The following is a 12,443-nucleotide window of genomic DNA, read 5'->3' on the forward strand; positions in this document are numbered from 1 at the left end:
AGACTAAGTATCAAGAGACTCTTCTCAGCTATGAGAGTTTCTTAAGTAGGTTCCAGGCATTCCCCCAAGCTCAGTAAATTCCAACTCTTAAATGTAAGCAGTGCAACTACATGTAATTAATATACTAAGCATTAAAAGCATTCACAGCTAGTTCGACCTTCAGAGATGTCAGGTCTGCAGACTAAATATCCCTCACGCTTATATTCTCTTTATTACTATTCTAGAAAAACATTAAAGTTTTCCCATTATTCTTCAAGTTTCTGGACTTAAAATGGGTATCTGCCAAGATTTATTAAAGGGAAAGCAAGATCAGATGCATTTTCCTCTGTGTCCATTTAAAATTGTCTTTATTTCAGTCATTTTAAGCAGAAACCTCTCACAGCAGTTGGGATAAGCAGGCTGTTATACCATTACACTGTTACATTCAATTGCAGAGATACATCTCACTTCATACAAATATAAGCAAAAGGTGTGTTTGTGGTGAGGCTTTTCAAGGAACATTTCTTAAATGTCTCAGTGTGCCAAGTACACCGATCTGCGCTTCTTGCATCAGAAGGCCAACTAGGAACACAGCACATCTCGCTTGTGGATCACAGGGGGAATAAACCATTGTGTCATGACAAACCTTACCTGACAGAAAAGCACATTCAATTTGCTTGAGGAATCCAACTGTTCACCTATATTCAGTATTGTCATGGATGGGGGTCCTTAATTGCACGAAGGTACAGAGCACTACTTCTTGGATTACCTAAAGTTAAAACTTAACTGAGCACTACCCTCGCATCTTCACTCTTAAAATATCTGAGGCACAAGTATGTGTGTGTACTTGTTTTATTCATAATTTGTCTTGGGATACCAAATGTATTTCTAGTTCAGGTCATTCAACAAAATTATTGACCTCATTTCAAAACATCCAGTGATCCATTTTTCATTCAATGGCAATATCGAATGTTAAAAGGAACATAAAAACAAACATGCACACAATTGTACAGTTTTCATAAATGTCTATTTCATTATTTGTGGGTAGCGCATTAAACAGTTAAATACATTTAAATAATGTTTAAGTGACTGCACTAATGCAGAATTTTAACTAGATGGGTAACCAATTTAACTAGAAACCAGCTAACAAGTAACTGTCTAAATACTTCAAATACAGCTCTTGTTCTAGGTCATCCTTCCTGGGAAAAAGCCTGCTGGTCACATTGGAAATACATTTTAAGGCCAAATTCTTCTGATATCCCTTCTCTGCAGCAGTTTCTTCACCTTTTTAAGCCTCCAGTTCCAGGCCAAGACCAAGTTTATGGCCACCAGCATTGATGCTCTTTCCATCTATCAGGGCAGACAGTGTAAGCTTCACACCTGTAAGATTTTTAAGAAGCATGTTTACAACACAGTAGCTTTCATGCAACTTAACCTCTGTCATTCCAAGTCCCAGCTGTAGTTCTCTTTTTATACAACTACTTTCCTCTAAAGATTTTTAGAGGAGAATACATCCATGAAATCTACTGAAAATTAGTCCCATGATTTTTGTGAAGTTATAACATCAATATATGAAGTCTCTAATTGCTAAATACGCAAGAGCTCTCCTTTCCTGCATTAAGACATGCAAAGGAGGAGGAGATCTGTGCACAGACACTCCTAGCTATAGAGGGATGGAATGAAACTAGATTTTTTCAAATAAGGAACTAACCAATGGCAATACAGCCTTAACAGGTGCTTTCATACCTAAGTGGAACTAGTTAAGGTCTGGAGGGGTTGTTTACTAAATATGAAGAGTAGGAAGTGTGAGGTTTTGACAATTACTCATAATTTGAAGACCTGCTATCATTCAACACAGTATGATTGGACAAAGCAGTGCCAAAAAAGAAGACATGCTTTGCCTAGCCTAAAGCTAGGCTGTCAAACATAATACAGTCCACTCCTGCACAGATCAGTGAGCAATATATTAATACCATTAGATAAAATAGTTTGTCTTGCTTAGATAATGGTTTGATGTATGACTGAAGCTACTGTAAAATATCTACTTGGCGTTCAAAGGAAAAAATATTCTGAAGGAAAAAAATGCATATAAATGCAGAGACCTCTATTTTTTTTAGGATGCATAGAAGATATATATATGATATAATTCACATGACAGCTCTTACCTGGCCTCAGGGTCTGGGTATAACCCACTCCAATTAGACTAGAATTATTCACCTTCGCCTAAAAAAAAAAAAAAAAGGCAACTGAAATGCTGAAACTGATTAGTTATTTGTTACCACTTAGAATCTATGGCAACACTGCTGTTATCAGTTTAACCAAATGTTATCTGTTCTTTCAGTTCACCTGTGTTTCCTGAATCTCTCCTTCCAGCTATGCCCTCATCCTTCAACTTACAGCTGAAGCAGTAACAATTTGAAGCAATAACATATTTAAGAGCAGAAGGAATGTAAGGGCAGGAAGAACTGTTACTGAAACATAGTTTCATAGGTGAACTTCACCACTTCCCCCTTTTCAGAAGGCCAGAGACATTTATCACCAGTCTCCTAAAAAATGCCACATCAGAGGACTCCTCCATGTTCAAATTACACAGGAATTAGTATCTTGTCAACCACGCAGCAAACATTGGGTAATATCATCATAAACAATATATACAAAATTATTAATCTCACTTTGCATCACTTCTCCAACAAAATGATTCCAACTTTGTAACATAAAGGAAACTTTGCTGCTTATCAACTTTTAACCAGTATTGCCAGTGTTCTTACAGAATGTGACAGAACTCCCCAAAAACTGTACTAATAACACAGGGATTCACAGCAACTGAAAATACACTGTACTTTGCACAGCCCTTCAGGTTACAGCCATACTTACTGAAAGAGAAGCAGTGGGATCCAACTTGTATTTAGCTGCAAAGCCAAAGCGAGTGCTGTTGCTACCTGCTGTCCAAGCCAGGTTTATAGCAGTTTCAAGAGACTCACTCACTTTTTGGTAAATTGACCCACCAAATTCGGAACCATCATTGCTGCATAAATTAAGAGAAAAGTTAGTTTTCCATTTGCATAATCCACTCCAGAAGTAGTAAAAAAAAACAAAGGATTTACAAAAAAGATTTTTATTCAAATAAGAATTTGAAAATTTGAGTTATTTCAGATTTTTTGAAAAGAGAAGGGGAGATAAACAAAGGCTTCAGGGCAAAATTAAACTACAGTAATTCATGGAAATAAAAAGGTATTTTAGAGTGCTACAGCTAATTCTCATGTTAACTGCCAAACAAAGTCCTTGAACAAAATTCTAGATCAAATCCTTACAAACTGATCAATATGTGTTAATGGTTACAAAATTGGCCTTCTGCACTTATGATTATTGAATATGTGAAACTCCTAGAGAACTGAATGACCTTTCAAAAATCTGTCACAATGTTTTACATTAGCAAACTGAAATGGAATTCTTACAGCCCAGACTCTAAAGTATTTCATAGTTTTCTCCTATATTCCTCAATTTCCATGAATTCAGAGAGATACAATCCCCATGCTTTCCCTTCAAAAGCAAAACTTGTAACTACTAAACATACTAGAACTCCACCAATTTTATTTACTTGGATTGAAAACATCATGTTTTTGATTAAGTCTCGATCAGGTTGCTCTGGAGTAAGATCTAAAGGCAGCAAGTCTGAAGAAAGATGTCTTACACTTGTTTACACTGTTTCATGCATTCTTAATCCCTGACAAGCAAGAAGACGAACCTCCACAAAAAGCCCAGAAGCAATGCTCTAGTCTTGCTCTAGAAACTACTACAGCATTAATGCAACATTAATTACTACCTCTAACAAATCTACTGGTCTTTAATTGTAATCTGATACAATTCAATATAATGGGATAGCCAGAAGAAGCATTTTGATCAGTTCTGCATAACTGAAGCAGTGCACTTCCAATCTGCATGTACTTCAGTATCAGTACCACATATGCTGCAAGTGCTGACCAGTCCCATGTGTTTCATTTTGAAGGAGAGATACAAAGTATCATTTACATTTATTTTGAGTTTCCTATTGAAAAATGCACTCCATTAATGACCTTGTAAGCACCTCTTGATATTTCAAGCATTTGTATTTTGACTAGAAGTTAAAAAAAAGCCTGCTTCTGGAAAGCTGGAGAAGTTTTCAGTACTTACACATTAGTGTGCAGTTGGAAGTCTCCAGTCTTGTAACCCACAGAGAAATTATTTCTTGTCAATTTTGATTTGGCAGTATCAAAAGTCATCTGATAACCAGCAAGCCAGCCTTCATAACCAAAGACAGCTGAACCATGGACTGCAGGCCCAGCAAAATCAAAGTCAACATCACAGCCAAGGTTTATGCATTCACGTTTATATGCTGACTTAATTTTACCACTTTTCTTTCTGAAACAGAGAAAAGAGTTATGTTAAGCATATATGATCTTCCTCAGTGATCAGCAAGATTCAAGCCCTATGACTCTACACAACATATCTACAAGTCTTGCACATGCATCCCCTGGATCAGGTAAAAGTAGAGCCAGCCAATTCAGACCACCCAGGGCTATGGCAAGCAGGCATTTTCTGATGAATGCAGTAACACTTTCATGTTTCCTGCAATCTTCCAGTATTTCTATCCCAGAAAATAAGCAAAGTTGTGAAATGTGCAATACTAACCCCACAGTGATGTCATGGTAAAGAGCAGAAGCCTTTAGCATTGTGATTTGCTAAGCTGGATCAATAGCAAACCATACAAAAAGCTCTGTCAATACCACAGACCAGATCAATGGACCATGGGTGCTGTGACTCCGTAAGTAAGCTAAAAATGTTAACAATTCTTACCCCGTATTTGGTGAGAAAGTTGTATCAAATGTCACCTTCAAGCCTTTGGCAAGCTAATTGAAGGGGGAAGAAGATAAGATAAAGCTATAAATTCAGTTCTTACACAGAGGTAAAACCAATAAATATTTTCCTAATCTATTACCTGATCTTCAATTGCAATTTCTGTTCCCAGAGTGTTATCTGTGTTCCATTTTTCTGTAAAAGTCAGACCATACTCAGCCCACTTGTATTTGGTCTCCAAGCTTCCATTCACTTTTCCAGTGTCTGTGTTCGATGAACCAGATGTTGTGAATTCCTAAAAAGCACAGAAGACACATGTGATCCTGAAAGCATTACATAGGGTTTCCTTCAGCAACCACCAAGATTCTATTACATGGAAAAAATTTAAAATCACTAGACAACTTGCAGGGGAGAAGGGAGACTAGCACAGCCAAGAAGAATTAATGACTCATGCCCACATGGAGGACTCTCCACAACCCCCATCTCAACTGCAGTGTTCCTGCCACTATTACAAAATGTACAGGTGGCAAATTAACTCCAAAGCAAGACAGTAGCCATCACAAGGACTCTCCTCAAAAGCAGCAACAAGTTCTAAAAAATTTAAGGTTCAGTTTGATACTCCCAGTGAGCAACTTAAAAATCAAACCAAGAGCCAAGAATATATTAGGCACGTATTACAACTCCAGTAAAATTCTTTAAGATAATATAAGTATTTTGTGATTTTGACATACACATATGTATTTTGTGATTTAGTGTATTTTTTACATTCTACAGTGTGCAGCTGTAAAAGGTCATAGAATGGCATCATTTTCCAAACTGGGGGTGGGGTGGGTGGTCTGCTTTTTTGTTTGGGTTGGGGTTTTAACTGTTTTTTAAAGAGTTCTTAGTCTGCCCAATGCACTCGCCTTTCATACTATCCATAGGCACAGCTACTCTTTCCTCTGTTTCTACTACACCTACAAAATTCCTATTGCCCTGGCACCTTGGTTCAATGACACACAGAAATAACATTTGAAGAGGGAGCTTAGCAAACAGGCTGGGTTTATAGTATGGTATGATCTGACCTGAAATTCTTCAAAGTAACTTAGAAATCAACAGTATCACTCACATTTCTTTATTAAAGGAAGTACACGCTGATGTCTCTCACAAAGAACAGAATGAATAGTTTCTGTGTACCACTATTCAAAAACTGAAGGTAATTAGAAGTGAAAGCCAGGTTTGCAAATATCTTTTAAAGAGCTCTTTCCAGTGAAGTATTATTGCCCTTATGATTTAAGAAGTCCATTATTTCAACTTTTTAAAACATATAAATAAACATTTTTATCTCTGTCTTCCTCCACACACATTATTTTCAAACAAACTTCCACACTCACCTTCCCCAGAAGGAAACAGATTTGAAACTGCAAGTCCTTAGGCACTCTTGGTAAAAGCTCCAGGATCACAAAACAAACATGAGACTGTTCTTTAATGGTGGATGATCAAATCTGACCACGCCCAAGACATTTATCTGTATGATGTTAGTGACACCATACACAGTTGCATAATTCTAGCAGGTCTATTTCTTGGCAAGGGATGGGAACTACACAAATACCTTCAGCTTTAACTTCTTGCTTTGTACTATTCTTACTGCACAGGGTCTATGTGACTGTAACCACTGGGGCAATAGCTTCAGGAGAAACAAATGATTATATTATCTTCTTATCTCTGCTTTAAAACATCTGTAGTACATATATGGCAGCAGTTTCTCCTCCTGGGAAGGATGGCTTGTAACTGATACGGGATTCACTTTAGGGCTTGGATTTTTCAGAGTTTTTTTACCAGCATAAATGGTAGCCCTCCAAAGAAACAAGCCACAGTAAGAACAACTACCTCTGTAATAGTAAGGGCTCTTGCAAACTGTGTTTCGGCTGGCATACAGACTTCTAGAAAAAACAGAGCATACAACCCATGAACCTTGTTTCTAACACTAAGTTACAGGACTCAGGCTCCAGTTATGGGGAGAAAAAAAAAACTACCATTGTATTTTGCAAAGTCTGCTATAGAAACAGATAAAAGTCACAGGGGCACTGCTTGCATGGTAAGACATCTTGCATGGAACACTACTGCAGCACCTAAGTACCTAGAAGAGTCAAAGATTCAGCATTCTTATTCAATGCCAACTACTTCATACAAAAACCAAGATGCCAGAATTTTCCACCAAACAGTACCAAAGGTACTTCAGAAATAAAATCTGTATACTATAATTGGTATATTAAAATCCTTTATTTGTTTACCTTCACATGTAAGACCAGGGACAATTAATAAGCCCTTTTATTATAAAAAGGTTACTAAACAAGGCAATATTCGTGATACGTTCAGAACTTTAAGGTCTTCTGATATTATTTAACACCAGATATTTATCATTCATATAGCCTATAAAATACTTAAGAGTATCTGAAATGTACCCCTTTTAACTAAGTATCAGAATATAGCTAGAAAAATATATAATGAATAAAAGTTACTTAAACTCACCACTCCACTTGCAGATTTTGTTTTCACATCCAGTTTCACCAACCCAAAGCCTTAATAAACAGAAGTCAAAGTTACATGATTAACTAAGACCCTGCACATTTTTGAACAAGCTGGTCTTTCAGGCTCAGCAGTGTCCTACATAAATATGCATTAACAGCTATAGACTGACTTCAGCATACAGATGCCAGGTAAAGGAGGCCTCTCCAAACTAAGGCAGGGAAGTGCCTCTCAGTTCTTCATGAGCATATTTAACTACCAAATGATGCTTCTAAAAGGAAATACATTTTCTGTTCCTGGAATGGAACAGTTTTTATATAATAGTCAATGCCTTTTAAAGAGCTATCCCAACCCATAAACCACCTCTTTCTGCACCAAGACAAAATATCTCAAAGTAAAAAACTGTAAAAGCAAAGTCACTGGGAAATACACAACCAATGGAATATAAGCAGGTTTTGTGAGAGTGTCAATTCACATTGTTATCCAGAGAGACGAGCAACAGTCTTAGTAAAAAAACCCCCACATTTCCAAAGACCAGAAAGAAAGAGCACTGTAACAAAGAATGATTTAACTATGCAGCTATCTGGTATTAAAGCATTTCAAGATGTAGAAGGATTCTTTATCTCAATAGCCATTCCTCTTTCTAGTCCAAAAAAGGCTACATTAGACTGGTCTATAACCCCTTCTATATCAACAAATGTTGTGGCACAGACAGAGCAGTAAACAAAGTGCTGCTAAGTTAAACTACACTTGCTGCTGGCATTCTTGCATACTTGTACACCTCTGACATTTATGTGGCTCAAGCAGTGAGACTTAACAGCCTTCACATCAAAACAAGCCACAAAAAGCCTTCAACGATCAGTTTGTTGGTGGTAAAGATAAAAAACACAGCACACCTTCCTCCTCCCCAAGAACACTGGCATTTGATCATTCAATTTTCCATACAGACTTAAAAAGGCAATTCTTGTTGCACCTCAAACACCACTTATAAAAGGTATTATTCTTACCATATCCTTTATTGAAGATATCTCTGGCAGGTTTGCCAAGGTCTACATATGCTGGAGGAATCGCCATTGGAGCTGAAAGGTAAAAGGTTAATTAATAATGAACCTTCTGCCACTGCACACATGAAAAAATGCTACCACAATTCTTTCAAGATAATCCTTAAGGCAGATTCTGCTACATGAAAACAATTAATAATTATATATTTAAAATTAATAGATACAATACTACAGTATTCTGGGAAACGCAGGTTTTCACTGAAGGTCACTGTGAACACGAGATGTTTTCTTGGCTTATGCAGAGAAGAGGCACGGCAGAGAAAAGGCATTACAAGACCATCCAGTTCTTAACTTTTCAGGTAGACTTATCCATACATCTTTCATTACCAGGAATTAATTAATAACTCACATTTCCAGAGTTGGCATAGCCACTGCCAAAAACCTGGACACTAGAAATCTAAAACCCTGTAATGCAGACAGTTACTCCCTGAAGTTCCACAAAGTCAAAGTTGACACATGTTTATGAAAACTACCTCAAAGTACCCACAAGGTTTTAGTTTTGAAAATGCAGAGAGCATATCTGCTCTCCAACACCATTTTTGCCCCATATTTTACACGGAAGACATACAATTTTAAAAGAAAGATTTAATGCCATTAACCAGCAATCAACCTAAAGTTTGGGAAGTTGTCCTGTTGGTTTAAAACAGCCAAGTAGGAGGAGGTGGGGTCTGGGAGAAGAGATCTCCCTACAAGTGCCTTTCTCAGACAGGGAGCCTCTGGCAGCCCTGCTCAGTGCAGATGAGCTGCGGCCCCATGCACACACAGCAGGCTAAGGCCTCGGGGAGGCCCCTATCGCTCTCCTCCCTGGGAACACGCACTCTTATCTGCACTGCCTTCAAACACTGTTTTCCCATCATTTCAATAGCAAGAGGCTGCTGTTACAGAGGCCCTGTATTTTAAAGTTGTGAAATATAGGAAACAGAGTATATTAATAACTCCCCCCAAACTGTGGAAGAGGGGAAAATGAAACTAACTAGACAAGGCCATGAAAAGGCTAAACACATGCAAACAAAAAATCTTATCTTCTCAAACTGATTTGTCACATTGGTTTAGCTGAGAGACTCAGATTAACATAATTGACTTTTTATCTTCCTTTAGTGTGGTGGATTGATTTTTTTTCTTTTTAAGTAAAGGAAAAAACTATCTTTAGAACTTGAAAAATAACAATGGCAGTGTTCTCACATGTTAACTTCCAAACCCTAATTACATCTGCCATATGCGGCCAAATTGTATGAACTGCTACTAATAAAAAAAAAACCAAAAACAACAACAAAAAAAACCCAAACTACTTTAGCAATCAACAGGAAGGCAGAAGACTGTTCCTTATTTTTCTACAATTCATAATGCAGATTTCCAGAGTACCCTACTTCAGCTCCCTATTGCCCTAAGGGGATAATTTAAACTTCCTCTAAGAAACAATATTTACACTCAGTTTCACATACATACACACAAATTCAGAAAAACTTCTTTAGCAAAGATGCCTAAACTCCACAACCAAGTCACTAAATCAAGATATCTATCACTTGCTCAAGAACAAGTCTGGTTTCCACGGAGTTAAACTAAACATTTTTTTAAAGAGACATGAAAATGGCTTAAAGCATCTGACGCATAAAGAAGCTTAGCCCAAATTGAAGTTTATAGAAGAACAGACCCTGATCCCAGTGAGATGCCACTGAATGGTTCCTATTATTTATTCCATGGAAAGCAGCAGCTGATAGACCAATTACAAGGGAGCGTGAGAACTCTCGCCTGCAGAGTTCTGCTGTACAGCACCCCTACAATTCAGCAGTTGAACATCTTACACAGAAGGCTTAGCAACACATTTCCTCTAATGAGTACATCTCACCTCTAACTAGAATTGCCAGAAAAATAATAATTTCTAGTTTTGGAGTTTTGTATTAGCCTTTACCACAGACATGCTTTTACAGTATAAATAAACGAGCTTTTCCCTTTTGTTTTCATTGTTTCCAAGCTCACCAGACAACCAGTACAGAAAAGAGATTTATGCTAAGCAGAAATGTCCTGAAAAGGTAACAAACTTGTATCTGCGTCAAAATTTAGAGGATTATTACAGTAAAAAGGATGCTACTGTTTTATCTGGCCTAGTTAAGCATCCTTACCACTTCAGGGAAACCAACCAGTATTTGTCAGACATTCCAGTCTACAGATACAAGTTGTGTGATAAAATGTTGAAAGAGAGTACAACTGTCACTGTGCTGTTCTAATAATATACTGTAATACTGACAGGGATGGATGAGGACAAAACAGGAAACCAAGAGTTAATTTTGGATACACTAAATGCCTGATAAACCAGTGGCACCGTCAGAACGCTCATTAAATGATAACAGGGCCATAAAAAATCAGTCCTGTGTCCTTCAATGTTAGACAGGTTCGCAAATTCTTAAAATGACAAATAATGTTTTCCAACCCTATTTTGAAGCATCTTTCACTTAAAAACTACTAATCAGAAGTCACTAAACAATTAGCATCATTTAGCAACTACAGGTTTGCTTTAAAAACTGTAAAATAATAGACCTGAAGTACAGAATATACTTGAGCCAAGTGAGAGCTCCACCCTAATCTTTGTTTCATGCCACCATGATGAAAAAAATTTAATTAATCTGTTACTCGGGAGATACAACCATGCTTTCTTCTGCGATAAAAAGAAAAAATAAGTCACCCCAAGAACAGAAAAATACATTAACGTTATTGGGATTACTACATCACAGTTCTCCTTGGAGGCAGTATTTCAAAACTCTCACACTCGTCAATTAAAAAATGCCACAGGCCTCTATTAGGATTTCTAACACTTTTAAGATCTCAAGATATTCAAGATCAAACTAGAAATCATATCAGCCTATAATAGATTTTTTAAAAAATGTGTACTCACGTAATTTAGAAAAGCAACAACTACGCAGAAATTATCCCAGTATCCCAATAAATAGCAGAGGAATTAAGGTTATTTAAAAATTAATTTGTTAAAATACACCGGACACACGGTGACCTTCAGGATTACACTGATAGTGCAGAGAGCTTTAAAAAAAGCCACCTCCTTACCCTTGCATTAACCGTCTCTCTATTCACAGACCGGAGGTGGACACGCAAGCCTAATATCGTCCAGGCCCATGCAGAAACTTAAAGGACAAGACCTGGAAATGCACTACGAGCTCAGGAAGCGAGGCGGGGATAGCAAAGCAGCGCCTCCCGGAGGGGAAGGGCAGCGAGGGGCGAGTGGGATGCGGCCGCAGCGCGGGCCGGGCCGAGCGGCGGCCCCAGGCCGGGCGCCAGGCGCGCCGCCCGCCCCGCCGCAAGGTGAACCGACCCGCTCGGCGCGGCCATCTTGGGCATCCCGGCCTGACCCGCCCGCCCCGCAGCGCCTCGCGCAACCGAGCCCGGCCGCGGGGACAGCGGCCACGGAGAGCCCCCCGCCCGCCCCGCGAACCCGGGAGCGCTGGGACGAGCCTGCGGCCCCGCAACCCCCGGCCCACGAGGCCCCGGACCCGCTCGCCGCCAGGCGAGCCCCGCCCGCCCCCCCCCCACGTTGTCCCGCAGGGCCGGTAGCGGCCGGGGCCGGCACCTGCTTGTGCTGGTTGTGGCCGGTCGTCGGGGCAGGTGGGCTCGGGCCGGTCACGGGGGGGTGCAGGGGTGCGGCAGACCGCGCTGCTGCAGCTTTGGGCACTGGAGGGCGAAGTGAAGGAGACACCAGTCCGCCCGCCCGCCGCTGGCGTCCCGGAGGACCCCGGGCTGCCCGGGCCGCCCATCCTGCCGCCTGCCCCGCCCGCCGCGCCACACTACCACCGGCCCCGCGGCAGTCGCCGCCGCCCGCGGCCTAGAGCTCGGGGGGCCGCGGGCGGCGCCGCAGCCCCGAACCTAAAGCCGGACCGCGGCGCCGCGGCCCGGCAGGCGCTCGGCCGGGCAGCCCCGGCGGCGGCAGGGGCCTGCGGGAAGGCGGGCCGTGCGAAGGGGCGAGGCCGGGCGGGGCCGGTGCACTCGGGCGGGCGGAGCGGCTGGGGCCGCCCGCGGGGCAGGAGGAGCTCCGCAGCGGCCGCAGCGGCCGCGCCC

The 12,443-nt window shown here is 40.5% G+C and overlaps 1 protein-coding gene across 1 annotated transcript; it reads right to left on the reverse strand.

Moving 5' to 3' along the window:
• Positions 1 to 330: 330 nt before the first annotated feature.
• On the reverse strand, positions 331 to 12,157 carry VDAC2 (voltage dependent anion channel 2). Its single transcript, XM_074544777.1, has 9 exons — positions 11,959 to 12,157; positions 8,328 to 8,399; positions 7,324 to 7,373; positions 4,955 to 5,107; positions 4,813 to 4,865; positions 4,150 to 4,377; positions 2,854 to 3,004; positions 2,145 to 2,202; positions 331 to 1,359 (listed from the first exon to the last, which is right to left on the reverse strand). The coding sequence occupies exons 1-9, from the start codon at positions 12,140 to 12,142 to the stop codon at positions 1,268 to 1,270; spliced, it is 1,041 nt and encodes a 346-aa protein (XP_074400878.1). The 5' UTR covers positions 12,143 to 12,157; the 3' UTR covers positions 331 to 1,267.
• Between the last annotated feature and the right edge of the window lie 286 nt (positions 12,158 to 12,443).

Source organism: Zonotrichia albicollis, chromosome 7 (assembly GCF_047830755.1).
Source record: "Zonotrichia albicollis isolate bZonAlb1 chromosome 7, bZonAlb1.hap1, whole genome shotgun sequence".
NCBI lineage: Eukaryota > Metazoa > Chordata > Aves > Passeriformes > Passerellidae > Zonotrichia > Zonotrichia albicollis.

Excerpts from the sequence above, each read along its gene's own strand:
- VDAC2 (XM_074544777.1), bottom strand. The coding sequence starts at position 12,142 with ATGGGCGGCCCGGGCAGCCCGGGGTCCTCCGGGACGCCAGCGGCGGGC. Across the intron at positions 7,374-8,327 it reads TATCTTCAATAAAGGATATG|GCTTTGGGTTGGTGAAACTG; the intron begins GTAAGAATAATA and ends CTGTTTATTAAG. Across the intron at positions 2,203-2,853 it reads ATCCCACTGCTTCTCTTTCA|GCGAAGGTGAATAATTCTAG; the intron begins GTAAGTATGGCT and ends TTTTTTTTTTAG.